Genomic DNA, 27,588 nt, shown 5'->3' with positions numbered 1-27,588 from the left:
ACTGCAAGTGAAGAGAGAGACAGAGCGGACTGAGGAGCGTGTGTGCGTCTTGCATTGTCGTGTCGTTTAACTATGAGTGACACTAGAAAGCGAAGCAGCATCTGGCTGCAGTTTAAAGATATTGGGAACAAGAAAGCAGAGTGCCTTCACTGCAAAACGAAGGTCACTATAAGAGCAGGTTCCACCACAAACCTGCATAGACATACAAGAACTGTCCATCCTACAGTGCAGTTAGAGGAGAGAGGGCAAGCCAGCTCACCATCTACTGATCCTGGTGTGTCTCATACCAGAACAACAGCTGCTGTAACGTCTACTGCCATCCCCATGCGTGCAAGTATAACCTCTCCTACTGCAACTCAAAGCAAAATAAGTCAGTTTTTACCTAAACTGATGACCCCAGCCAAACAGCACAGTATTGATGATGAGTTGGCTAAAATGGTAGCTTCTGATTTTCAACCCTTTTCCATTGTGGAGGACAAAGGAATGAAAAACTTTGTCAAAGCCCTAAATCCCACATACACTCTACCCAGTAGAAAAACACTTTCCCAAACAATGATCCCAAAACTATATGACACAGAACGTGCATTATGGCAAGAAAGGGTGACAAAAGCTCCATCAGTTTGCCTGACAACTGACTGCTGGACCTCCAGAACAACCTGCTCTTTCATGTCTGTCACTTGCCACTTTATTGAAGATTACAAGATGACATCTTGCCTTCTGGACTGCTTCGAGTTCACCGACAGACACACTGCAGAAAACTTGGCAGTGGAGCTACTAAGAGTGGCAAAAGAGTGGCAAGTAGAGGACAAAGTGGTGTGCTGTGTGAGTGATAATGCTGCAAACATCACCAAAGCCATAAAAGTTTTGAAGTGGACCCATCACCCATGTCTGGCGCATACACTAAACCTGGTGGTTAGAGATGCTCTGAAGGTGATCAAAACAACCGTGGATAAGGTGAAGGCTGTTGTGGAGTTTTTCCACAAAAGCACAGTAGCAGCACAGAAGCTAAAGTCCACACAGCGCCAAATGGGGATTCCTGAACTGAGGCCCAAACAAGAGTGTGCCACCAGGTGGAACTCAACATTTGATATGTTGAAACGAATGCTTGAAATAAAAGATGCCATCATCTCCACCCTGGCCCTCATCAACGCATCTATTGAGCCATTAAGCCAAGAGGAATGGGAGCTGGTGAAAGAGGTCTGCGCCGTCCTGCAACCATTCCAGGAGGTGACTGTGGAGATAAGTGCAGACAGGTACCTAGAACCATTGAAGCATTGTTTTCTCTACTACTATTCAGTCACTATTATACATTGCAAACACAACACATACAGTATAATGCATCACGTATAATATGCCACATACTTTTAAAAAACTAAATTCTAAAAGTTGCTGTTTTCTCTCCTTCAGCTATGTCACAGCCTCGAAAATGCTCCTGCTTTGCAAAGGTCTGCAGCTGGTGACAGCCGAGAACCAATGGACAGTAACTGTGCAGAAAGTGAAGGAATTAGTTGCAGCTCTTTGTTCAGCCATGGACCGCAAATTTCTGCGGATGGAGTACAACACTGTCCTTTCAGAAACTACCTTATTGGATCCAAGGTTTAAAAAACTTGCCTTCAGTGATCGTAGAGCTGTTGATGAAGCTCTTCAGAGGATTAGTGCAGCAGCAGCAGCAAAATGCACCCCCAGCAGCCAGCCAGCTCCACCATTACAGGGCCAAGTGGAGGAGGAGCAGCAAACCTCTGCTGTTTGGAGGCTTTTTGATGACAGAGCTACAGGAGATGCTTCAAGGAGAAATCCGACAGCTGATGCTATAATGGAGGTGAGGAGCTACCTTGAGGAGCCCCTCATCCAGAGAGCAGAAGACCCACTGAGCTGGTGGCAGGCCAAGGCCTCAGTCTTTCCACTCCTGGTGAAGGTGATGGAGGGGAGACTATGTATTGTTGCCACATCAGTTCCTTCTGAGAGAATCTTCTCCAAAACAGGGCAGATACTCACGGAGAGGCGAAATCGTATCAGGCCTATCAGCCCATCCAAGCTGAGGCATCTGATCTTCCTGAATGCCAACCTGCCCTGAGGACTAATGCTGTTTGCTGGAGTTTGGTTCTGGTTTTGATTCTGTTCTGTGGATTTGTTTGAAGTTTATTGTTAATTTGTGCAATAAAAAAGTTTAATTGAAATAAACAAATGTAAGAGTGGTTTTGTCACAGAATAAATGCACAGAATTAGGCATTATAAGGTCTCTCATAAAAACACTGAAAGCAAAAGGGTTTTCAACACATAAACCATGATTTTTTTTCAAAGTTAAGGTAAAATATAGGCTACAAAAGATCCTAAATAAAGAGCCGTTCGGGAGTCGAAAGAGCCGGCTCTTCTTTGGGAGCCGAGTCAAAAGAGCCGGCTCTCAGAAAAGAGCCGAACTTCCCATCATTAATAGCGCCCGTAGACAAAACGTTAGTTCATATTCCCCTGATGGAAGACGGGGTGTAGAGGAGGAGGGTCGCTTGTATGTGGCACTGTTTTACGGCTGGACTAGCTGTCGGCTGCTTGGTTGTTTCAGCCCAAAGTGTGTCGGAGGGGTGTAACGTTTCCAAACACATTTGGAGTTGTTAGTGAGCAAAAACAGTCTTTGTTGTGGTTGCAAAACACCAAGAAGAATAGATACAGAGAAACAACAACATTAAAGAAAATGGCACGTACAAAAAACCTAACAAAACAAACTTTTGTTGCAGGTAGATATCATGTGACCAAACACCTCTCTGTAAATAACTATATTTAAATGTGAGCTGCTGGTTTTGCTTTCTGTTGATCGACACCCCCTGAAAGAAAATTACCCTTATTAGCTTCAGTAAACTGGAGATAGATAGATAGATAGATGGATAGATGGATAGGATGGAGGGATAGATGGAGGGATGTATATACATTATATTTTAGATAGAAAACGGTGTTGTCCTGTGTTGCTGTTTGTTGAATTGCTTGTTGTGATGCAGCGCTGTGGTGTGGGGCTCGTTGCTGCTGGCAATGTTAGTCTGTTCAGCACCCTGACTGGGTATTTGTTTTTGTTTTGGAATTTATCCATTTTCCCCCACCAGGGGGTGCTATCCACCCCTCCCTCTCCCCCTGCCGAGTCCAGACACAAGATACATTCCCTGGGGTGAGGACGGGGCAGAGAGGGAGTAGAGAGATCCAGCCTGTACAGTAGAAGAACCAGGATAGAACAGAGAGAAAGTGAGTGAGGAAAGAAGGGGTGTAGAAAACAAAGATCTTTCCCCTCCTCTATTTTTTATTACAGCATTCTCCCAATGTATTTTTAAAAAAAGGTCAGTCTTCTCCGTTTGAAAATAAGCTTATGAACAAAGGGAGCCTCTTTTGTGGTCCCTTCATGCCTGACCTGACCAACGTTCCTTTTAAAAACCAGAGCTGCTTTACAAAACATAGAAAGAAGAGAGACAACAAACTTAACATATAAAAAGCAGAAGGTTATTTTGGTGTTGTTGTTCTCTATAGAGCTGCGTGTTGGTTGCTGCTTCCGAGGTTGGAAGTCTTGGGAGGGAGCTGGAGTTAACGTGGGATATACTCAGGACAGTAGTAGGCTCCACCCCCTTGGTCCTGCTGGGGTTGGTCGGGTTAGGGATGGGCCGGGTTGGGATGGAGTAGACCGAGGATTGGTTTTGGAGTGACGCATGCATAGGAAGGGAACAGAAAGGAACACCCCTGATTTCCATGGCGACGGGCAGGCAGCAACCCTCAGCGGTTGGTCGGTTACTTGGTTGGTTACTTGGTTGGTTCAGTCGGTAAATCTCTGGCAGGCTTTCTTCCATCGGCAGGCGGTGCACCACATGTCCCTGTTCTCCATCCCATACACTTTACGACACTTCTTACCCTCGCCACGGGACTTACGACTGGAGAGGGGAGAGATGAGGATATGGTGAAATATGGTTGTTATCATTGACTTGGTTTATAATGATAGACAAAACAACATCTAAAATGGTTGATTTAGTTTATGCAAGTGAAGAAAACATAAACAATGGTAATCTGGTAATTTGCTTAATTCCTAAACAAGACATGGTTGCTCTCTCTAAATTTGGATACAATATGGGTTTTCCTGTGACTTCAGGATGCTCAAAGTTTCAGAGGTCATCAGTGAAAGGTCAGCTAGTAGAGTTCATCAGTACCTGAGTGAGCCAGTGGCTCTGGGAGGGGAGGAGAGGACTGCTATGGTCTGGGGCCGCTGCTCCCCAAAGCTCTGGGTCCGACCGTGAGTGGGAGAGGCCTGGAGAGAAACACAACAAGAGCTATCAGAACACAGAGATCGACAGACAACTTTAATTTAGATACAGACACAAAACAACAGACAACAACTGGTATGCTTGAGAGGCAGACACATGCATGTGAGGTTGTATTGTTGTGCGTGTTGTGTTTTCAGTTCTGCCCACAAATGTTCTATAGGATTGAGGTCAGGGCTTTGTGATGGCCACTCAAATACCTTGACTTTATTGTCCTTAAGCCATGTTGCCACAACTTTGGAAGTATGCTTGGGGTCATTGTCCATTTGGAAGACCCATTTGCGACCAAGCTTTAACTTCCTGACTGATGTCTTGAGATGTTGCTTCAATATTTCCACATAATTTTCCTTCCTCATGATGCCATCTATTTTGTGAAGTGCATCAGTCCCTCCTGCAGCAAAGCACCCCCACAGCATGATGCTGCCACGATGCTTCACGATTGGGATGGTGTTCTTATGCTTGCAAGCATCCCCCTTTTTCCTCCAAACATAACGATGGTCATTATGGCCAAACAGTTCTATTTTTGTTTCATCAGACCAGAGGACATTTCTCCAAAAAGTACGATCTTTGTCCCCATGTGCAGTTGCAAACCGTAGTCTGGCTTTTTTATGGCGGTTTTGGAGCAGTGGCTTCTTCCTTTCTGAGCGGCCTTTTAAGTTATGTCGATACAGGACTCGTTTTACTGTGGATATAGAAACTTTTGTACCTGTTTCCTCCAGCATCTTCACAAGGTCCTTTGCTGTTGTTCTGGGATTGAGTTGCACTTTTCGCACCAAAGCACGTTCATCTCTAGGAGACAGAACGCGTCTCCTTCCTGAGCGGTATGACGGCTGCATGGTCCCATGGTGTTTATACTTGCGTACTATTGTTTGTACAGATGAACGTGGTACCTTCAGGCATTTGGAAATTGCTCCTAAGGATGAACCAGACTTGTGGAGGTCTACAAATTTCTTTCTGAGGTCTTGGCTGATTTCTTTTGATTTTCCCATGATGTCAAGCAAAGAGGCACTGAGTTTGAAGGTAGGCCTTGAAATACATCCACAGGTACACCTCAAATTGACTCAAATGATGTCAATTAGCCTATCAGAAGCTTCTAAAGCCATGACATCATTTTCTGGAATTTTCCAAGCTGTTTAAAAGGCACAGTCAACTTAGTGTATGTAAACTTCTGACCCACTGGAATTGTGATACAGTGAATTATAAGTGAAATAATCTGTCTGTAAACAATTGTTGGAAAAATTACTTGTGTCATGCACAAAGTAGATGTCTTAACCGACTTGCCAAAACTATAGTTTGTTAACAAGAAATGTGTGGAGTGGTTGAAAAACAAGTTTTAATGACTCCAACCTAAGTGAATGTAAACTTCCGACTTCAACTGTATGTACATGTAGGTAGGGGTAAAGTGACTAGGCAATCAGGATAGACAATAAACAGAGTAGCAGCAGCGTATGTGATGAGTGTGAAAGTGTGAGTGTGTGTGTGTCTGTGTTGGAGTGTCAGTGTAGTATGTGTGAGGGGGTAGCCATTTGATTAACTGTTCAGCAGTGTATGTGATGAGACAAAACTTAGTGCAAAAAGGGTCAATGCAGATAGTCCAGGTAGCTATTTGGTTACCTACAGTATTTAACTAACTATTTAGCAGTCTTATGGCTTGGGGGTAGAAGCTGTTCAGGAGCATTTTGGTCCCAGACTTGGCGCTCCGGTAACGCTTGCCGTGCAGTAGCAGAGAGAACAGTCTATGACTTGGGTGGCAAGAGTCTTTTTTTAGGGCCTTCCTCTGACACCGCCTGGTATAGAGGTCCTGGATAGCAGGGAGCTTGGCCCCAGTGATGTACTGGGCTGTCCGCATACCTTACGGTCGGATGCCAAGCAGTTGCCATACCAAGTGCTGATGCAGCCAGTCAAGATGCTCTCAATGGTGCAGCTGTTTAACTTATTAAGGATCTGAGGGCCCATGCCAAATCTTTTCAGCCTCCTGAGGGGAAAAGGGCGTTGTTGTGCCCTCTTTACGACTGTGTTGGTGTGTTTGGACCATGATAGATCCTTAGTGATGTGGGCACCGAGGAACTTGAAGCTCTCGACCCGCTCCACTACAGCCCTGTCGATGTGAATGGGGGCGTGCTCGGCCCTCCATTTCCTGTAGTCCGCGATCAGCTTCTTTGTCTTGCTGACGGTGAAGGAGAGGTTGTTGTCCACACTGCCAGGTCTCTGACCTCCTCCCTTTAGGCTGTCTCATCATCGTCGGTGATCAGGCCTACCACTGTCGTGTCGTCGGCAAACTTAATAATGGTGTTGGAGTCATGCCTGGCCATGCATTCGTGGGTGAACAGGGAGTACAGGAGGGGACTAAGCACACACCCCTGAGGGGCCCCCGTGTTGAGGATCAGTGTGGCAGATGTGTTGTTACCTACCCTTACCACCTGGGGGCGGCCCGTCAGGAAGTCCAGGATCCAGTTGTAGAGGGAGGTGTTTAGTCCCAGGGTTCTTAGCTTAGTGATGAGCTTTGAGGGCACTATGGTGTTGAACGCTGAGCTGTGGTCAATGAACAGCATTCTCACGTAGGTGTTCCTTTAGTCCAGGCGGGAAAGGGCAGTGTGGAGTGCAATAGAGATTGAGTCAACTGTGGAGCTGTTGGGGCGGTATACTCACAGCGTTGCCAGTGAAGGTGACAGGAGGTGACTGCCAGGAGATGCTGAAGTTGGCGCTACTGCTGAGGGTGAAGGAGTTGGAGGCAGCAGAGTCTGGGCCAGAGTCAGAGCCTGACCCAGTGGAGGGGATGGTGACTGGAGATGTGGCCTGGAAAGGGGAGGGGAGGGACAGCAACAAGTCACGAGGCAGTCACACCTTTAAAGAACAGTGTATAGCACACAAACACCACACCACACAGTGAGTCAATTAATAAATAAATAAATAAATTAACCAATCAACCAATATGTCAGTCAATCATTCAATCAATCAATTAACCAACAAATCAATCAATCAACCAACCAACCAATAAGAGTCAATCAAGCACTTAATCAACGAAAATGTATCTGTACAGTGTCTTTAGTAAATACTGTAATACTGCTACTTAAAGATATCAGTAGGCGTGGCCAGTGTGGGCGTGTCTCTCACTTGGTAGGCATGGTCGGTGTGGATGAGGTAGAGGGCGCTGGGGGCGGAGCGACTGAGGGGCGTGGTGTTGGAGTGGGCGTGGCTGTGGTTCTCCTTGTTCCCACTGGACCCCTTGCTGCCCTCTGCAGGGGGTCGTCTGTGGCGGTCATGGGGAGGAGGGACGGGGGACAGTACGGACGGGGAGACGGGGGACAGGCTGCTCAGACCGTCAGCCACTGAGTCTGTGTTGAGTTTAATCTCTGAGTAGTAGAAATCCTCCTCTCCGTCACTGCAGTCAGAGTCACAGTTACGCCTGGGAGAGAGCGATGGGTTAAAATTAGGCCTTGTCATTACAGAGAAATTAGGATTGGACCAGATTGCTGATCTGTGTGATAACATTGTTCTGTTCCATCCTCATTTCTCCCTGGCCTGTCACACTGAGCCAAAATGAGGAAATGTTACCGTGGTGATAATCCCACCGGATTGAATCTGCTGTTGTGCTTTGACAAAGGCCATCGAGAGGAGAGGCCTCTCTTATCTCTCACTGGAGGGGGTCAAAAGTTTGATGTGTGTGTGTGGGGGAGTTGTGTGTGTGTGTGTTTGCGTGCATGTGTGTGTGAGAGAGAGAGAGAGGGGATAAAAGAGAGAGCAAGAGACAAAAAGAGTGTGAGAAAGAGAGAGAGACTGAGTGAGCGTGCCTCTGTGTATAACCATGTGTGTGTGTGTTACCCCAGGTGAACGGTCCTGACGTGTCTCTGTATCCCAGCAGCCGAGCTCAGAACCTTCCCACAGTTCTTCCACAGACACTTGAACATCACCTTCATGGAGTTCTGGACATTACACACAGGGGGGTGAGAGAGAGAGAGAGGGGGAGAGAAAGAGAGAGAGGGAGAGAGAGAGCAACGTTGAACACCAGCCACTTCACCCTTTTCTCACACACAATACGTGCATGAACTCACACACACTACTCTGCTCTGTACCATTTCTCGCACAACCTGTCCTCTGTAATTACAACATGACCCTCATAGGACGATTGCTTCCGAGCAGCAGCTTTCAGATAATAATAATAATAATAATAAATACCATTTAGCTTTTATCCAAATCCACTTGCAGTCAGTCATGCTTGCATACATTTTACGCATGGGTGGTCCCGGGAATTGAACCCACTACCCTGACGTTCCAAACGCCATGCTCTATCAACTGAGCTACTAAGGACCACATGACCAGATGGGGGAGGGTGTGTGTGTGTGTGTGTGTCCAGTTCAAAGCCGTCAGGGCCTTCTGAGGATAGAAGTGTCTTAATGCTCTGATCCCTCGTCAGAGTTCGTTCAGTTTCAAGTTTTGTCTTTCTTGAAAGCGTTTTCCCAACAATGCAGTTATTAATATCAGTAGTACTTTTAAAAAGTGTAGTAGAACAAAAACACACAAGAAAACCTTTATGATGGGGGTCATGTTGCCCCTCGTCAGTCCTTTATGATGGGGGTCACGTTGCCCCTCGTCAGTCCTTTATGATGGGGGTCATGTGGCCGTCTATTTGCCCATTGTTCAGGGCATTCCTTTAATTTATTTTTTATTTTTTATGTTACATTCCAGAGCGACTTACAAGAGCAGTTAGGGTTAAGTGCCTTGCTCAAGGGCACGTCGGCATATTTTTCACCTAGTCGGCTCAGGGATTCGAACCAGCAACCTTCAGGTTACTGGCCCAACGCTCTTAGCCGCTAGGCTACCTGCCGCCCTATTGACAACAAAATGTGTTTTTTTGGTCCTTGGGTAACAAAGCCCTGTGAAGTCCCCCATGCCAGCAGCACACAGTTAATTAAAAGAGAGAGTTGAGAAAGAACAGCATTGTCTTTGGCTCAGAGGAGGAAGAGAAGAGCAGCACTAGATTCTGGTTGGCCTGGGTGATGATTTCACATGCAACCTCGGCACCGTTTATTAGCTAAGGGGGAAGTGTTATGAAAAGATGCGGTGACTTGTTTCAGAAGCCAGTATGGGGAGTTGGGTGACTGAAGTTGTTTATTACCAACACTAGGTAATTTGAAAAGTGGAACTTAAGAATTTATAAAAACAGTATTTTAGCAGCGTTTACACAGGCAGCAAAATTCGGATATTTTTTCACTAAGTGGTCTTTTGACCAATCAGATTGGGTAAAATATCAGAATTGGACTGCCTGTGTAAACACAGCCAAAGTGAGATTAGTCTTGGAGTTAAAAATAGATCAATAGACTAAGACAGAAGATATCCAAATCTGGAAGACTTTTATTGCACCGTTTATTGCATGGCTGTCCTCAAATCCAACTAATACTCTGATGAAGACTCCTCCTGACTTCATCTCTCTACCATTCTCTCAGTATCTCTCCCCCTCTACCATCCTCTCCCTCTGTCGGTCTCCATCTCTCCGTATATCCCCCCTCCCCCTCCTTTCTCTCTCTCCCTCCATCCTCTCATTCTTTAGAATCAGTAGCCAATTCAGAGATATCCCCAGAGATATCCCCAGAGATATCCCCAGATATATCCTATTGATCTGATGGGAGAAAAGACCTGCTGCACAATCTTCCTGTTTTCCAGTGAAGATATTAAAATAATTAATTTAAATTAATTATAATTATGCTTATGTGTGGCTGTAGAGTAAATGACTGGAACTGCATCTGGTGTGTGTGTGTGTGTGTGTGTGTGTGTGTGTGTGCTTGGAATTGACAGCTACACAACACACAAGAGCAAGCCCTTGCTTCACCATCCAATAATTCTGAGACGGCATCGCCACGTGTGTGAGGATCAGTCCCTAATTCTACCTCAGTCAGCACGTCACCTCCCAATGTCCCTTTGAGTTCAGGAAGGAGAAGGTACTACAGTGGCTAGCTAGCAACATGTCCAAAACAAGTGCAGGACCTGCGTTCTTTTGAGACATCCTATTTGTCTTGCCAAGATCATTGATACTGCAGTACAACTACTTCTTAAATCAACCTACTACCATTTCAAAATGAACAACCTCAGTCAGTGTACAGGGCAGCAGGTAGCCTGGCGGTTAGGAGCGTTGGGCGAGTAACCGAAAGGTTGCTGGATTGAAATCTGTCGTTCTGCCCTTGAGCAAGGCAATTAACCCTAATTGCTCCAGGGTCTCCGTCAATAATGGCTGATCCCCTGGCTGTGACCCCACTCTGAGGGTGTCTCAGGGGGAGTGGGATGTGCAAAAAACACATTTCCATTTCACACCACACACCTGTACAGGTTACCCACTTGTACATACAGTGACACAGGACTATAGAATCAGTATATTATTACAGTCAGTCAGAACTGATTACAACATTGATCTGATTTTTGTTCTGTGAGGTCCTCAAAGAATCACAACAAGATGTTGTAAAATGTTTTATGGTTACCCTATGGTTATCCTACAGCTATTCTATGGTTATACTATGGTTATTCTATGGTTCTACTATGGTTATCCAAGAGTTACCCTATGGCTATCCTATAGCTATTCTATGGTTATACTATGGTTATCCTACAGTTACCCTATGACTATCCTATAGCTATTCTATGGTTATACTATGGTTATTCTATGGTTATACTATGGTTATCCTACAGTTACCCTATGACTATCCTATAGCTATTCTATGGTTATACTATGGTTATTCTTTGGTTATTCTTTGGGTTATCCAGTTTATCCACTTGAGTGGCTGGAATTGTATTTTTAGCTAGATTTAATTGAACTGTCTACCCACCTTGCGCTTGCGTGGGATTGGTTCGTCGAAGAGCAGGCTGCTGCCGTCCTGTTCGTCGATGGTGTCGTCGGGGGGCGGGCCGTTGATGCTGGGCATACGGAAGAGCTTGAAGCTGTCTGCGGAGAGCGGTGGGGAGGGGGTGGACGGGTTGGACTGGTCACTAGGACCGCTCCAGCTCCAATAGCCACTACTGCTGTAACTGGAGGGGGTGAAGCCTCCACCACTGTCCTTCCACAAGCCATTCAGACCCTCTGGAGGGGGGACAGAGAGACAGAAAAGTACTCAAACTTATTTTATTATTATAGTCCTCTCAGCGACAATTTTCACTGTTTTCAGGGAGTCGTGAGACTAGAGTTGCAAAACTACAAGTAATTTATCAAAGTTACCAGAATGTTCAGTAATTGTGGCAATTAACAGGTAATTATGGCAATCTATGGTAACTTTGGTAATTTATACTTGAATAACTTATTAAAAAATGCAGTGTTTTGCCTATATGCATTTAGCGCTGCTAAATCATGGCCGTCCACTGCAAAATATAATATATATACCACAGGAGAATTGCAGGAAACTAGCTTTAAAACTGTAAATTCTTCTCTCTGCCCCATGGCAAAATGTATAGAATTGCAGTAAATTTGCTTTTAAATATCTAAAACCGCGCCATTGGCCACGCCCACTACCATCAGCAATAAACCCTCCTTTGCAACCCTACCTGGGACCCATCAGTGATAAACCCTCCTTGAAAACCCTACCTGGGACCATCATATGCATCAGAAACAAATGCATCTACCAACTTTGAACGTTTGCAGTTGTTTTGAGTGGCAAAACAAACAAGACCTCATTTACAGTTGATTCACTCCAGGGACTAAGTTTAGAGGCCTTGTGAGTCATATTATGTACACTATAGCAGATGAAGAGGAAGTCTCCTTTACATTTCCCAGTGGTAACCCACTCAATACTTCAAATTCAATCTGAAGTTGAAGATTGAAAAGAGAGCTCAAAAGGCAACACTCAGCTTCTCTTGGTGGGAAAGATAGTTTCTATCGCTACAGCTGCACTAGTCCACATCATCATCATCATCATCATGAGTCAGGACCCAACCTCAGCAAAGGAATATGCATATGAAACGGGAAATGGTTAACCAAAAACAACTTTGTCAGTTCGTTCAGAGTGCAGCAATAGACCTTTTGCACAACGTAGCAACGCCCACTTCCCCTCAACTTCCTACCCGATACATAGCTTCCTCTCCCGATAGCGTCCTGTCAGCCTGATTGTAGCCATTCTACACTTGAAGTCGCTCATTTTATCATTAATATACTGAGGTAATCAGTATATTAATATAATCAGATTTCTATTTATTGTGTTCTGTGTCTTTTTTTTGTCTCTTAGTTAGCTATTAACACGCTAACTAGTAAGGTGGCTAGCAATTAGCCAACGCCCCCCTCCCTTACCAACCATGGCACTGTTTTACACAAGGTGCTTGCAAGAGCTGCCAAAGATAACAGTGACGGATGTACATCGTCTGGCCAAGACAAGTAGCAAAGCACTAAGTTGGAAAAAGGATATACACTTCTCAAAAAAATAAAGGGAACACTTAAACAACACAATGTAACTCCAAGTTAATCACACTTCTGTGAAATCAAACTGTCCACTTAGGAAGCAACATAAATTTCACATGCTGTTGTGCAAATGGAATAGACAACAGGTGGAAATTATAGGCAATTAGCAAGACACCCCCAATAAAGGACTGGTTTTGCAGGTGGTGACCACAGACCACTTCTCAGTTCCTATGCTTCCTGGCTGATGTTTTGGTCACTTTTGAATGCTGGCGGTGCTTTCACTCTAGTGGTAGCATGAGACGGAGTCTACAACCCACACAAGTGGCTCAGGTAGTGCAGCTCATCCAGGATGGCACATCAATGCGAGCTGTGGCAAGAAGGTTTGCTGTGTCTGTCAGCGTAGTGTCCAGAGCATGGAGGCGCTACCAGGAGACAGGCCAGTACATCAGGAGACGTGGAGGAGGCCGTAGGAGGGCAACAACCCAGCAGCAGGACTGCTACCTCCACCTTTGTGCAAGGAGGAGCAGGAGGAGCACTGCCAGAGCCCTGCAAAATGACCTCCAGCAGGCCACAAATGTGCATGTGTCTGCTCAAACGGTCAGAAACAGACTCCATGAGGGTGGTATGAGGGCCCGACGTCCACAGGTGGGGGTTGTGCTTACAGCCCAACACCGTGCAGGACGTTTGGCATTTGCCAGAGAACACCAAGATTGGCAAATTCGCCACTGGCGCCCTATGCTCTTCACAGATGAAAGCAGGTTCACACTGAGCACATGTGACAGACGTGACAGAGTCTGGAGACGCCGTGGAGAACGTTCTGCTGCCTGCAACATCCTCCAGCATGACCGGTTTGGCGGTGGGTCAGTCATGGTGTGGGGTGGCATTTCTTTGGGGGGCCGCACAGCCCTCCATGTGTTCGCCAGAGGTAGCCTGACTGCCATTAGGTACCGAGATGAGATCCTCAGACCCCTTGTGAAACCATATGCTGGTGCGGTTGGCCCTGGGTTCCTCCTAATGCAAGACAATGCTAGACCTCATGTGGCTGGAGTGTGTCAGCAGTTCATGCAAGAGGAAGGCATTGATGCTATGGACTGGCCCGCCCGTTCCCCAGACCTGAATCCAATTGAGCACATCTGGGACATCATGTCTCGCTCCATCCACCAACGCCACGTTGCACCACAGACTGTCCAGGAGTTGGCGGATGCTTTAGTCCAGGTCTGGGAGGAGATCCCTCAGGAGACCATCCGCCACCTCATCAGGAGCATGCCCAGGCGTTGTAGGGAGGTCATACAGGCACGTGGAGGCCACACACACACAACTGAGCCTCATTTTGACTTGTTTTAAGGACATTACATCAAAGTTGGATCAGCCTGTAGTGTGGTTTTCCACTTTAATTTTGAGGGTGATTCCAAATCCAGACCTCCATGGGTTGATAAATTTGATTTCCATTGATAATTTTTGTGTGATTTTGTTGTCAGCACATTCAACTATGTAAAGAAAAAAGTATTTAATAAGATTATTTCATTCATTCAGATCTAGGATGTGTTATTTTAGTGTTCCCTTTATTTTTTTGAGCAGTATATATATATATATATATATATACATACATACATACACACACACACACACACACACAGTGGGGAGAACAAGTATTTGATACTCTGCCGATTTTGCAGGTTTTCCTACTTACAAAGCATGTAGAGGTCTGTAATTTTTATCATAGGTACACTTCAACTGTGAGAGACGGAATCTAAAACAAAAATCCAGAAAATCACATTGTATGATTTTTAAGTAATTAATTTGCATTTTATTGCATGACATAAGTATTTGATCACCTACCAACCAGTAAGAATTCCGGCTCTCACAGACCTGTTAGTTTTTCTTTAAGAAGCCCTCCTGTTCTCTACTCATTACCTGTATTAACTGCACCTGTTTGAACTCGTTACCTGTATAAAAGACACCTGTCCACACACTCAATCAAACAGACTCCAACCTCTCCACAATGGCCAAGACCAGAGAGCTGTGTAAGGACATCAGGGATAAAATTGTAGACCTGCACAAGGCTGGGATGGGCTACAGGACAATAGGCAAGCAGCTTGGTGAGAAGGCAACAACTGTTGGCGCAATTATTAGAAAATGGAAGAAGTTCAAGATGACGGTCAATCACCCTCGGTCTGGGGCTCCATGCAAGATCTCACCTCTTGGGGTATCAATGGTCATGAGGAAGGTGAGGGATCAGCCCAGAACTACACGGCAGGACCTGGTCAATGACCTGAAGAGAGCTGGGACCACAGTCTCAAAGAAAACCATTAGTAACACACTACGCCGTCATGGATTAAATTCCTGCAGCGCACGCAAGGTCCCCCTGCTCAAGCCAGCGCATGTCCAGGCCCGTCTGAAGTTTGCCAATGACCATCTGGATGATCCAGAGGAGGAATGGGAGAAGGTCATGTGGTCTGATGAGACAAAAATAGAGCTTTCTGGTCTAAACTCCACTCGCCGTGTTTGGAGGAAGAAGAAGGATGAGTACAACCCCAAGAACACCATCCCAACCGTGAAGCATGGAGGTGGAAACATCATTCTTTGGGGATGCTTTTCTGCAAAGGGGACAGGACGACTGCACTGTATTGAGGGGAGGATGGATGGGGCCATGTATCGCGAGATCTTGGCCAACAACCTCCTTCCCTCAGTAAGAGCATTGAAGATGGGTCGTGGCTGGGTCTTCCAGCATGACAACGACCCGAAACACACAGCCAGGGCAACTAAGGAGTGGCTCCGTAAGAAGCATCTCAAGGTCCTGGAGTGGCCTAGCCAGTCTCCAGACCTGAACCCAATAGAAAATCTTTGGAGGGAGCTGAAAGTCCGTATTGCCCAGCGACAGACCCGAAACCTGAAGGATCTGGAGAAGGTCTGTATGGAGGAGTGGGCCAAAATCCCTGCTGCAGTGTGTGCAAACCTGGTCAAGACCTACAGGAAACGTATGATCTCTGTAATTGCAAACAAAGGTTTCTGTACCAAATATTAAGTTCTGCTTTTCTGATGTATCAAATACTTATGTCATGCAATAAAATGCAAATTAATTACTTAAAAATCATACAATGTGATTTTCTGGATTTTTGTTTTAGATTCCGTCTCTCACAGTTGAAGTGTACCTATGATAAAAATTACAGACCTCTACATGCTTTGTAAGTAGGAAAACCTGCAAAATCGGCAGTGTATCAAATACTTGTTCTCCCCACTGTGTGTGTATATATATATATACACTACTCAAAAAAATAAAGGGAACACTTAAACAACACAATGTAACTCCAAGTCAATCACACTTCTGTGAAATCAAACTGTCCACTTAGGAAGCAACACTGATTGACAATAAATTTCACATGCTGTTGTGCAAATGGAATAGACAACAGGTGGAAATTATAGGCAATTAGCAAGACACCCCCAATAAAGGACTGGTTTTGCATGTGGTGACCACAGACCACTTCTCAGTTCCTATGCTTCCTGGCTGATGTTTTGGTCACTTTTGAATGCTGGCGGTGCTTTCACTCTAATGGTAGCATGAGACGGAGTCTACAACCCACACAAGTGGCTCAGGTAGTGCAGCTCATCCAGGATGGCACATCAATGCGAGCTGTGGCAAGAAGGTTTGCTGTGTCTGTCAGCGTAGTGTCCAGAGCATGGAGGCGCTACCAGGAGACAGGCCAGTACATCAGGAGACGTGGAGGAGGCCGTAGGAGGGCAACAACCCAGCAGCAGGACTGCTACCTCCACCTTTGTGCAAGGAGGAGCAGGAGGAGCACTGCCAGAGCCCTGCAAAATGACCTCCAGCAGGCCACAAATGTGCATGTGTCTGCTCAAACGGTCAGAAACAGACTCCATGAGGGTGGTATGAGGGCCCGACATCCACAAGTGGGGGTTGTGCTTACAGCCCAACACCATGCAGAGAACACCAAGATTGGCAAATTCGCCACTGGCGCCCTGTGCTCTTCACAGATGAAAGCAGGTTCACACTGAGCACGTGACAGACGTGACAGAGTCTGGAGACGCCATGGAGAACGTTCTGCTGCCTGCAACATCCTCCAGCATGACCGGTTTGGTGGTGGGTCAGTCATGGTGTGGGGTGGCATTTCTTTGGGGGGCCGCACAGCCCTCCATGTGCTCGCCAGAGGTAGCCTGACTGCCATTAGGTACCGAGATGAGATCCTCAGACCCCTTGTGAGACCATATGCTGGTGTGGTTGGCCCTGGGTTCCTCCTAATGCAAGACAATGCTAGACCTCATGTGGCTGGAGTGTGTCAGCAGTTCCTGCAAGAGGAAGGCATTGATGCTATGGACTGGCCCGCCCGTTCCCCAGACCTGAATCCAATTGAGCACATCTGGGACATCATGTCTCGCTCCATCCACCAATGCCACGTTGCACCACAGACTGTCCAGGAGTTGGCGGATGCTTTAGTCCAAGACTGGGAGGAGATCCCTCAGGAGACCATCCGCCACCTCATCAGGAGCATGCCCAGGCGTTGTAGGGAGGTCATACAGGCACGTGGAGGCCACACACACACAACTGAGCCTCATTTTGACTTGTTTTAAGGACATTACATCAAAGTTGGATCAGCCTGTAGTGTGGTTTTCTACTTTAATTTTGAGGGTGACTCCAAATCCAGACCTCCATGGGTTGATACATTTAATTTCCATTAATAATTTTTGTGTGATTTTGTTGTCAGCACATTCAACTATGTAAAGAAAAAAGTATTTAATAAGATTATTTCATTCATTCAGATCTAGGGTGTGTTATTTTAGTGTTCCCTTTATTTTTTTGAGCAGCGTATATATATATATATATATATATATATATATATATATATATATATATATATATACATACATATATATACATATATATATACACACATATACATACACATAAATACATATCCTTTAAAAAAATATATTTCCCTTTATTACTTTCCAACCCCACGACCCCTTCCATAATTGGAGTAAACTAGTGAACAACAACGCTTAGGCCTCTACTTCCAGTTATACATAATATATACATTTTATGGACAAAGTCAATTTTACAATAATTCTATTTAGATTGTTTTTACTCCTGAACTTCCTCTACCCCAACCTCTCTGATCATTCCCATGATGTCCATCCGGTTTGATTTTATAAGCCATATCTTTCTAACTGTGCTCCTTCACAAAAGCTCTCAACCTATAACCTATATACTTATTATGGACACAGTATGCTTTACATTAGTTACAGTGGGGGAAAAAAGTATTTAGTCAGCCACCAATTGTGCAAGTTCTCCCACTTAAAAAGATGAGAGAGGCCTGTAATTTTCATCATATGTACACGTCAACTATGACAGACAAAATGAGAAAAGAAATTCCAGAAAATCACATTGTAGGATTTTTAATGAATTTATTTGCAAATTATGGTGGAAAATAAGTATTTGGTCAATAACAAAAGTTTCTCAATACTTTGTTATATACCCTTTGTTGGCAATGACACAGGTCAAACGTTTTCTGTAAGTCTTCACAAGATTTTCACACACTGTTGCTGGTATTTTGGCCCATTCCTCCATGCAGATCTCCTCTAGAGCAGTGATGTTTTGGGGCTGTCGCTGGGCAACACGGACTTTCAACTCCCTCCAAAGATTTTCTATGGGGTTGAGATCTGGAGACTGGCTAGGCCACTCCAGGACCTTGAAATGCTTCTTACGAAGCCACTCCTTCGTTGCCCGGGCGGTGTGTTTGGGATCATTGTCATGCTGAAAGACCCAGCCACGTTTCATCTTCAATGCCCTTGCTGATGGAAGGAGGTTTTCACTCAAAATCTCATGATACATGGCCCCATTCATTCTTTCCTTTACACGGATCAGTCGTCCTGGTCCCTTTGCAGAAAAACAGCCCCAAAGCATGGTGTTTCCACCCCCATGCTTCACAGTAGGTATGGTGTTCTTTGGATGCAACTCAGCATTCTTTGTCCTCCAGATACGACGAGTTGAGTTTTTACCAAAAAGTTCTATTTTGGTTTCATCTGACCATATGACATTCTCCCAATCCTCTTCTGGATCATCCAAATGCACTCTAGCAAACTTCAGACGGGCCTGGACATGTACTGGCTTAAGCAGGGGGACACGTCTGGCACTGCAGGATTTGAGTCCCTGGCGGCGTAGTGTGTTACTGATGGTAGGCTTTGTTACTTTGGTCCCAGCTCTCTGCAGGTCATTCACTAGGTCCCCCCGTGTGGTTCTGGGATTTTTGCTCACCGTTCTTGTGATAATTTTGACCCCACGGGGTGAGATCTTGCGTGGAGCCCCAGATCGAGGGAGATTATCAGTGGTCTTGTATGTCTTCCATTTCCTAATAATTGCTCCCACAGTTGATTTCTTCAAACCAAGCTGCTTACCTATTGCAGATTCAGTCTTCCCAGCCTGGTGCAGGTCTACAATTTTGTTTCTGGTGTCCTTTGACAGCTCTTTGGTCTTGGCCATAGTGGAGTTTGGAGCGTGACTGTTTGAGGTTGTGGACAGGTGTCTTTTATACTGATAACAAGTTCAAACAGGTGCCATTAATACAGGTAACAAGTGGAGGACAGAGGAGCCTCTTAAAGAAGAAGTTACAGGTCTGTGAGAGCCAGAAACCTTGCTTATTTGTAGGTGACCAAATACTTATTTTCCACCATAATTTGCAAATAAATTCATTAAAAATCCTACAATGTGATTTTCTGGAGAAAAAAAATCTCAATTTGTCTGTCATAGTTGACGTGTACCTATGATGAAAATTACAGGCCTCTCTCATCTTTTTAAGTGGGAGAACTTGCACAATTGGTGGCTGACTAAATACTTTTTTCCCCCACTGTATCTTGTTGTTATTAGTTGCTGTTATTAGTCCCATCCTTCAGCTCCATTCAACACCTCCCATCTATCTCTTAACACCATCCATATTTGATTTCTATTTGCCATATATTTTTCAACTGCACTGTGATGTTTCACAAAAGTTCTGAACCCTTCTATTCTCATTGTTTCTACAGATTGTAAATTGAAAATAAACATTTTTGCTAAAAGTATTATTATATTATTGATCGATTGACTATGACTTTTCAGATCACCCAGTAGTGCTATCTGCAGGGTTAGCTCCAGGTAAATATTGCAATCCTTCAGCCATTCCTGGACCTGTGTCCAGAACCAAGCTACAAATGGAAAGTACCAAAACAAATGATCTAATGATTCTGTCTCTTCACAGCCAAATCTGCAGAGCTGGGAAGATTGTATCCCCCATATAAATAACATTCTATCGGTAGCAAGAATTTTGTATAATGTTTTGAATCCGGCGTCGTTTTGCGTATCAGTTCATAAACACTATGCCATGGAATCGGTACGTCAAAAATCTCTTCCCAACTATTTTGCAATCTATATGGGACGGCTGTCACTCCTTTGGTCCTTAAATTAAACTGGTATACTTTTTTATTTATCACAATTTTCTTTAACCAATTATGTTCTTTAATGCAAGGCCGACAGACAAGTTCCTTACTTTTCCCCCTTCCACTTTCCTCTTCCATTTTTGCTGTAATGCTACAATTATTTGGTTGTAATTTTGGGTAGAGCAGACATTTCCATATGTTTTGCGACATAACTCCACCAGTCCTACCTATGATATCATTTACGAAGATTATACCTTTATTTGTTCTGTCGTTTCTGGAGGATTAAATTTAAATTGCAACCAACTTTCTATGGCTTGTTTTAGAAATAGTGATATTTGGGAGATTATTTCCTTTTCAAATAACTGAAAGTGAGAGGTTGTAATCTGAATAAAGGGAAAAAGGCCATTCTTGAACATGGGATGAGACAATCTTACTAATTTGCTAGAGAACCAGTTTGGATTTAAGTATAACTTTTGTATGACTGAAGCTTTTACTGATAGGTCTAATGCTTTAATATTTAATAATTTCTGTCCTCCGAATTCATATTCATTATATAGGCCTGTTTAAATTTGTCTGGCTTGCTATTCCAAATAAAATGGAATATTTTTTTCTTATATAACTTTTAAAAAACTGTTCACTAGGCAAATAGGTAAGCTGGGATAATACTAAAGAGTTAATCAGGGTGATTTTTCCACAAATAGACAGGATCTTGCTACCATGGAAAGGTAAATACCTATCTATTCTTGCTAACTTTCTATAACAATTTATTAGAGTGAGATCATTTATTTCATTTGGGATATGTATTCCGAGTATATCCACATCACCATCAGACCATTTTATTGGTAAACTACATGGTAATGTAAAAATTGTACTTTTTAAGTGATCCAATACGTAATATAGTACATTTATTATAATTTGGTTGTAATCCAGAGCGGTTAGAAAATGTATCTAGATCCTCTATGAGGCTATGGAGGGATTCAAGTTGTGGATTTAAAAGAAAACATGAATCATCAGCGAACAATGACACCTTTGTTTTTAAGCCCTGGATTTCTAATCCCTTGATATTATTGTTGGATCTGATTTTAATAGCTAACATTTCGATGGCCATAACAAATACATATGCCGATAGTGGACAACCTTGTTTTACTCCTCTTGACAGTTTAAAACTTTGAGAAATTGCCATTATTTACTATTTTACACCTAGGGTTACCATACATGATTTTAACCCATTTTATAAAGAGATTCTCCAAAATTGAAAGGCTCCAGTCGTACTTTATCAAATGCCTTTTCAAAGTCTGCTATGAATAGCCGGCCTGGTTTCCCAGATTTTTCATAGTGTTCTATTGTTTCCAGTACTTGCCTTATACAGTATTATCTCCAATGTATCGTCCATGTAAAAAAAACCTGTCTGATTAGAATGAATAATGTCCGACAATACCTTTTTAATTCTATGCGCTATACATTTTGCTAGAATTTTTGCATCACAACAGTGAATTGTAAGGGGCCTCCAATTTTTTAAATGGACTGGATGTTTATATTTCCCACTTGTATCCTGTTTCAGTAATAATGAAATCAGACCTTCTTGAGTGTCTGATAATCTACCATTTACATAGGAGTGGTTAAAACATGCTAATAACGGTCCTCTGAGTATATCAAAAAAGGTTTGGTATACCTCGACTGGTATGCCATCCAACCCTGGAGTTTTTAATTGCATCCAGAAGTTCCTCCTAATTTCACCTTCACATTAGTCTTTCTGTATGTTTAGCCAAGTTGCCTATCAGACCAGACAAGGACGTTTACTCAAAGCTGTAACGTAGTTTAAGACATGCCTTTTACAGTAGCTAGCTAACATTATGATTGCTCATTCTTTTTATTCAAAACCGTTTCGAACAGGGACAAAGTGACAGGAGAGGTCAGCATAAGGGCTTGCTGCTACAGGTCCATGAGGACAAATGAGAAACCACACAGTATGAGTGTAGGGTGAAAAGTCAGCTGTTTGTGACACACTACAAGCCGGTTACACAGTCAGAGATGAAACCTAGTCTTAGACTAAGAAGTTCCTGTCAATGGAGATCTGCATTAAGAGGCATCGCTTAGTCTAGGACTAGGCTTAATCCATGTATGAAACCGTTCTTATTGTAGTAATTGTTCAGTCGTCTTCCTTGCTGTTTCTGTAAGCTCTGTTATGTTGGACGCATTGGATTACATTTAAACAAGGCCATATACCCTTATTAGAAAAGTTTAAACCCGTATTGCTGTAATGAATTTAGTGGCTGTTGCATGTTGAGCCAGTCACTTCTGTTTGCTGGTCGTGACACATGTTGAGTGATTTTATAGTCTAATCATGTTCTTTTTATATCCCCACGTAGGTTGTACTGAAGCCCTCTGAGCCAATAACAATGACACAACATCACTGTTCATGTGTTGCTGGCACTGCATTACGCATCCACACAGTCGCATTACTATTCCAGTCTGCACACTATTCCCAGATGGGAACACCAGTCGTCCCACCTGTGCACAGCTGCACAGAGGCCGAGCAGCAGTGACATAAGCCAAGGACTACGGTATGTTTTAATAGCTATACCACATATCAACATCATATGGTTGTAATCACATCATAATGCTAAGAAATGATTTAATGAAAACTTAAAATTGTCTCATTATTAGATTTAGAACAGTGCTCTTGTACTCTTTTTACAGGGTCTGAAACCTGGGCCATTAGGCAAAATGACCATCACCAAACCCACCAAGAAACGCATGGCAGAAGGAGGGATGAGGTGAGTATTCCCTATTAGCCAGTATAGTAGGTAGTGGCTGGTCATGTCCTATTACACTTTGACTATAAAACATTTCAGGTGGTTTCAAGTACATTGTTTAGATTGGCTAACCACAGCGGCTGCTTTGCTTTGCAGAAGTACACTCTACAGCGCTCTTCATGGACCGCTCCCCCTGACCTCTCAGTTCTCCAGATAGAAGAGGCATACAAGAACTTTGACCCTCTATCCAAGCCATTGATCTGCATCAACATGGGGATGTCTGCTGAAAAGCTTTTAGTCGACTCGCACTTTGGAAAGGTACAGGTGGGGAGCCTTCTGTCTTACCAGCAGCCTCCAATCACAACGCGACACATACTTCACCATAAGGAGACACCACCATTCCCTTCACTGCCCCTGGATGGCTACAGACTGGAGAGCAACTTTCAAGACTGCACATTTGTGCTCAGTGAAGAAGACCAGCTTCACATAGAGTCTACTCAGGTGAGCATCGCAACAGCCCATAAAATAGAGGAAGCTACTAGAGAACAGAGTGCTGTTTCCGACTGGCAGGTACTCCAGAAACCAAGACTGACCACGTCACGGTTCCGAGAGGCTTGCCATGTGAGAGGGCTGACATCCGCAGGCAACTAGCTGAAAGGATCATCAAAAGCACAGCACCAACAGCTGACATGAAGAGGGGACTGGAGTTGGAGATGGAAGCAGCCAGTGACTACTGCAAGATGCAGAATGTCAACTTCTCACCCTGTGGCCTCATCATACATCCTGACGTCTCCCTTGGCTTGCCTCTTCTCCTGATGGCCTGGTCTACGACCCTCTCGAGTATCCACCTTTTGGCCTAGTTGAGATTAAGAACCCGAACGTAAAGGGTTTTGTGGATTGCAAGTCCGTTCACATGCATAACAGTGAACCTTCCCTGAAGAGGCAGCATGCCTACTGCTGGCAAGTTCAAGGTCAGCTCTACATCACTGGGTTGGAGTGGTGTGACTTGGTTGTCTGTGCGCATGAGGACATTCTGGTCGAGAGAATAAATAGAGACCCAGTGGTGTTCTCACTAATTAGAGAGAAGGGTGACTGGTACTACTTATATGAGTACATGCAAAAGTTCTTAGGCAGGAAAGATTAAATAACTACGGACAGGCTCCTTTATCTTTCAATTAATGAAAGAGAAACAAACCAACAAATCTGTCTGTGCCATTAATTAATTAATTCATTAATAATTTAAAATAATTCAGTTAAATGTTTTCTGTTCTCTTGTCACTGTAAATAAAAACTATTTGCAATATTTTGTGTTTGGAGTATAAGCAGTGGTGTTTATTATCAATAAATGGACTACAGGGTGTTAGACAATGTAGAGGGTCACAGCAAAAAAAAAAGGAAAGATGCATTGCAGCAGTAGCTCATTGCTCCTTGGCCCATGCCTTCACAAGAGGCCCACACTGGTAGTTGGTGAGAAGGCAAGCCACAGCCCAGGTGCAGTTGATGCTTCCCATCAGTGACATGGGGACCTCTGACTGAAAACAGCTTGTTCAGTTTAATTCTGCCAATTAATCTCTCAATGTGGACTCTAAGATGGGCAACCTCTTGCGTTTGATGGACCTGTGCTGCTGGCATTTGGCTCTGTTTAGACAGAAAGGGTGGACGGTAGACCTTGCCTGGCACACAGTCATCAATCAGGAACCCCTTGACAGCCATCACTGCCATGTCTTCAGTGAGCAAGCCAAACAGTCCTGATTGTTTGAATAGCTCTTTGTCACTGATGCAGCCACAAAAGTAACTTATCCATGTGGGGCCATCCCAAGCAGGCCTTTCAAGGTGCTCTTCTTCATTTCCTAACTTTCAATAAAGATGCCGCACCAACTAATACCGTTAACACTAACGTTAGCTAGGTACTGGTAGCTAACGTTTGCTAGCTAAAGAGACAAAGAAAAAGACACAGAACACAATAATCGAATTAAAGAAATCACTAACTGAACGGATAAACACAATTTTCAACAAGAATGACAAAAAAATATTGACTATTGAAATATGACTATATTAATATACTGAGGTAATGATAAAACGAGCGACTTCGAGGCTAGTATGGCTACAATCAGGCTGACAGGACGCGATCGGGAGAGGAAGCTATGTATCAGGTAGGAAGTTGAGGGGAAGTGGGCGTTCCTACGTTGTGCAAAAGGACTATACAACACGTTCAGAAGCTAGCTATCATGACCACCTCTCAGCAATTGTTTGCTCTATCAAACGTTGGATTGTTGCCTTCTTGGGACAAAACTACCTTGTAACAGAGATTGTTAATGTCAGTGTGATCACCTGTATAAAAAGAGGATAAATAAATCAAAACATGTTTGGTTGACTCACCACTGACTTTGACGGGGGGGCTCCTGACCAGAGGACTGGTGGACAGGCTGGTCAGAACCATGGCAGCTGTCACCTTCTCCATGTCCACTTCCTCCTCTGACTTCCTGTTAAAACAACAACAACAACAACAACAAACAGAGAATATTACTGGGCATGAAAACACAACAACAACAACAAACAGAGAATGTGGCTGTGTCCAAAATGGCATCATATACGGCTCTGGCCCAAAGCACTCTGGTCCCGTGTGGCTCAGTTGATAGAGCATGGCGCTTGCAATGCCAGGGTTTGTTGGTTCGATTCCCAAGGGGGACTAGTACAAACATTTGAAAATGTATGCACTCACTACTGTAAGTCGCTCTGGATAAGAGCGTCTGCTAAATTACTAAATGTAAAAATGCCTACATTGGTAATATGGCACTATGTAGGTAATATGGCACTATTGGCACTACGTAGGGAATATGGCACTACGTAGGGAATATGGCACTACGTAGAGAATATGACACTATGTAGGGAATATGGCACTACATAGGGAATATGGCACTACGTAGAGAATATGGCACTACGTAGGTAATATGGCACTATGTAGGTAATATGGCACTATGTAGGTAATATGACACTACGTAGGTAATATGGCACTACGTAGGTAATATGGCACTACGTAGGTAATATGGCACTACGTAGGGAATATGGCACTATGTAGAGAATATGACACCATGTAGGTAATATGACACTATGTAGGTAATATGGCACTATGTAGGTAATATGGCACTATGTAGGTAATATGGCACTACGTAGGTAATATGACACTACGTAGGTAATATGGCACTACGTAGGTAATATGGCACTACGTAGAGAATATGACACTATGTAGGTAATATGACACTATGTAGGTAATATGACACTATGTAGGTAATATGACACTATGTAGGTAATATGGCACTATGTAGGGAATATGACACTATGTAGGTAATATGACACTATGTAGGTAATATGACACTATGTAGGTAATATGACACTATGTAGGGAATATGACACTATGTAGGTAATATGGCACTACGTAGGGAATATGGCACTACGTAGGGAATATGGCACTACGTAGGGAATATGGCACTATGTAGGTAATATGACACTATGTAGGGAATATGGCACTATGTAGGGAATATGACACTATGTAGGTAATATGGCACTATGTAGGGAATATGACACTATGTAGGGAATATGACACTATGTAGGGAATATGGCACTACGTAGGGAATATGGTGCAATTCACTGGGCATGCCTCCCTCCCATTCCCTAAGAAACAGCCTGATATATTGGTCAACTCGTCAACATGATTCTGCTGCCTCTTTCTTCTCTGTTGATTTAACAGTTGCCGTGTCGGTGACAGATAAGACACGCTGAATGAAAACATACCCATTTGTCTCTTTTAATTGGTGTGAATTCACCAACGCTACGGATGCATCTATTAATCCGCCCGCTGTACTCAACACACACACACACACACACACACACACACACACACACACGCACACACACACACACACAGTACTCCCAACAGAACCCTGAGAAAAAAAAGTAAGTTTGATTGCTGAACGGTGCTGTGATCAAAGTGGCATTGATACTACATAGGCTACATTCTAACATACATTGTCGCCATTATAATAATGCACCGTGGCGTTGACTGACAGTGTTCTTGAATGAAGGCTTTGCTTTAATAGGGGCCAGCATCCATTAATGAAAGCATCAAACGATACCAATCAACTAAGCACACTGACAACCCGTCCCTTCAGAAGACCAAACCCCAGTCTGCTGAGCCCCACAACACTGTGAACCCATTGAGCTAAAGCATAGGCATTCGTTCGTGGAGCTAACGTGAGCGTGGTTCAAGCCAACAACCAGAGATGGAGAGGGTATATGCTGACAGACAGAACCAGAGCTGGAGAGGGTATATGTTGACGGAAAGAACCAGAGCTGGAGAGGGTATATGTTGACGGAGAGGGGGTCCAGCGGAGCTCCCTAGTCTCTTTGATGTGGGCGTACAGCGGGGCGGCTCGACGTTTATTAGTCACTGGCCTATGACGCTCATTTCCTCCTGAATAATGGACTATAAATCAGACACCTCCTGCCTCCCAGGCTAAATGCTAAACACCCTCCAATCCAAGCTTCTTCTCTTTCTTTCTCATCTATTCCGATGATACGCCTATCATCCGTCCACACACACACATACAGATCTACTGTACATATGACACGTGCAAACATACATGAAGGACATTAAAACAGAGCCTCCTATCACACCCACTGGAATTGTTCTCTTCTGCAGGTGGCAGAGATGTGTTCCAGATAAAGACGATGCGTTCATCATCTCACAGAGGGCCAT

At 44.0% G+C, this 27,588-nt stretch overlaps 2 protein-coding genes across 2 annotated transcripts; one reads left to right on the top strand and one right to left on the bottom strand.

Annotated features, from left to right (window-relative positions):
* LOC311132227 (E3 SUMO-protein ligase ZBED1-like) lies at positions 1-2,174 on the top strand. Its single transcript, XM_084165452.1, has 2 exons — positions 1-1,253; positions 1,408-2,174. The coding sequence occupies exons 1-2, from the start codon at positions 73-75 to the stop codon at positions 2,072-2,074; spliced, it is 1,848 nt and encodes a 615-aa protein (XP_084021578.1). The 5' UTR covers positions 1-72; the 3' UTR covers positions 2,075-2,174.
* On the bottom strand, positions 2,112-27,588 carry LOC311131856 (zinc finger protein 704-like; the record flags this gene model as incomplete). The annotated part of the gene is made up of 8 exons (XM_084164984.1): positions 2,112-3,899; positions 4,173-4,270; positions 6,933-7,079; positions 7,398-7,689; positions 8,106-8,206; positions 11,096-11,346; positions 25,212-25,315; positions 27,473-27,588. 8 exons carry the CDS (start codon positions 27,586-27,588, stop codon positions 3,785-3,787), a joined length of 1,224 nt encoding a protein of 407 aa, XP_084021110.1. The 3' UTR covers positions 2,112-3,784.

The sequence above is a fragment of the Coregonus lavaretus genome (assembly GCF_964263955.1).
Source record: "Coregonus lavaretus genome assembly, chromosome: 7".
In the NCBI taxonomy this organism is placed as follows: domain Eukaryota; kingdom Metazoa; phylum Chordata; class Actinopteri; order Salmoniformes; family Salmonidae; genus Coregonus; species Coregonus lavaretus.
The sequence above is the reverse complement of the archived record's forward strand: the minus strand, read 5'-3'. Positions and strand labels throughout refer to the sequence as shown.

Excerpts from the sequence above, each read along its gene's own strand:
- LOC311132227 (XM_084165452.1), top strand. The coding sequence starts at position 73 with ATGAGTGACACTAGAAAGCGAAGCAGCATCTGGCTGCAGTTTAAAGAT. Across the intron at positions 1,254-1,407 it reads GTGGAGATAAGTGCAGACAG|CTATGTCACAGCCTCGAAAA; the intron begins GTACCTAGAACC and ends TCTCTCCTTCAG.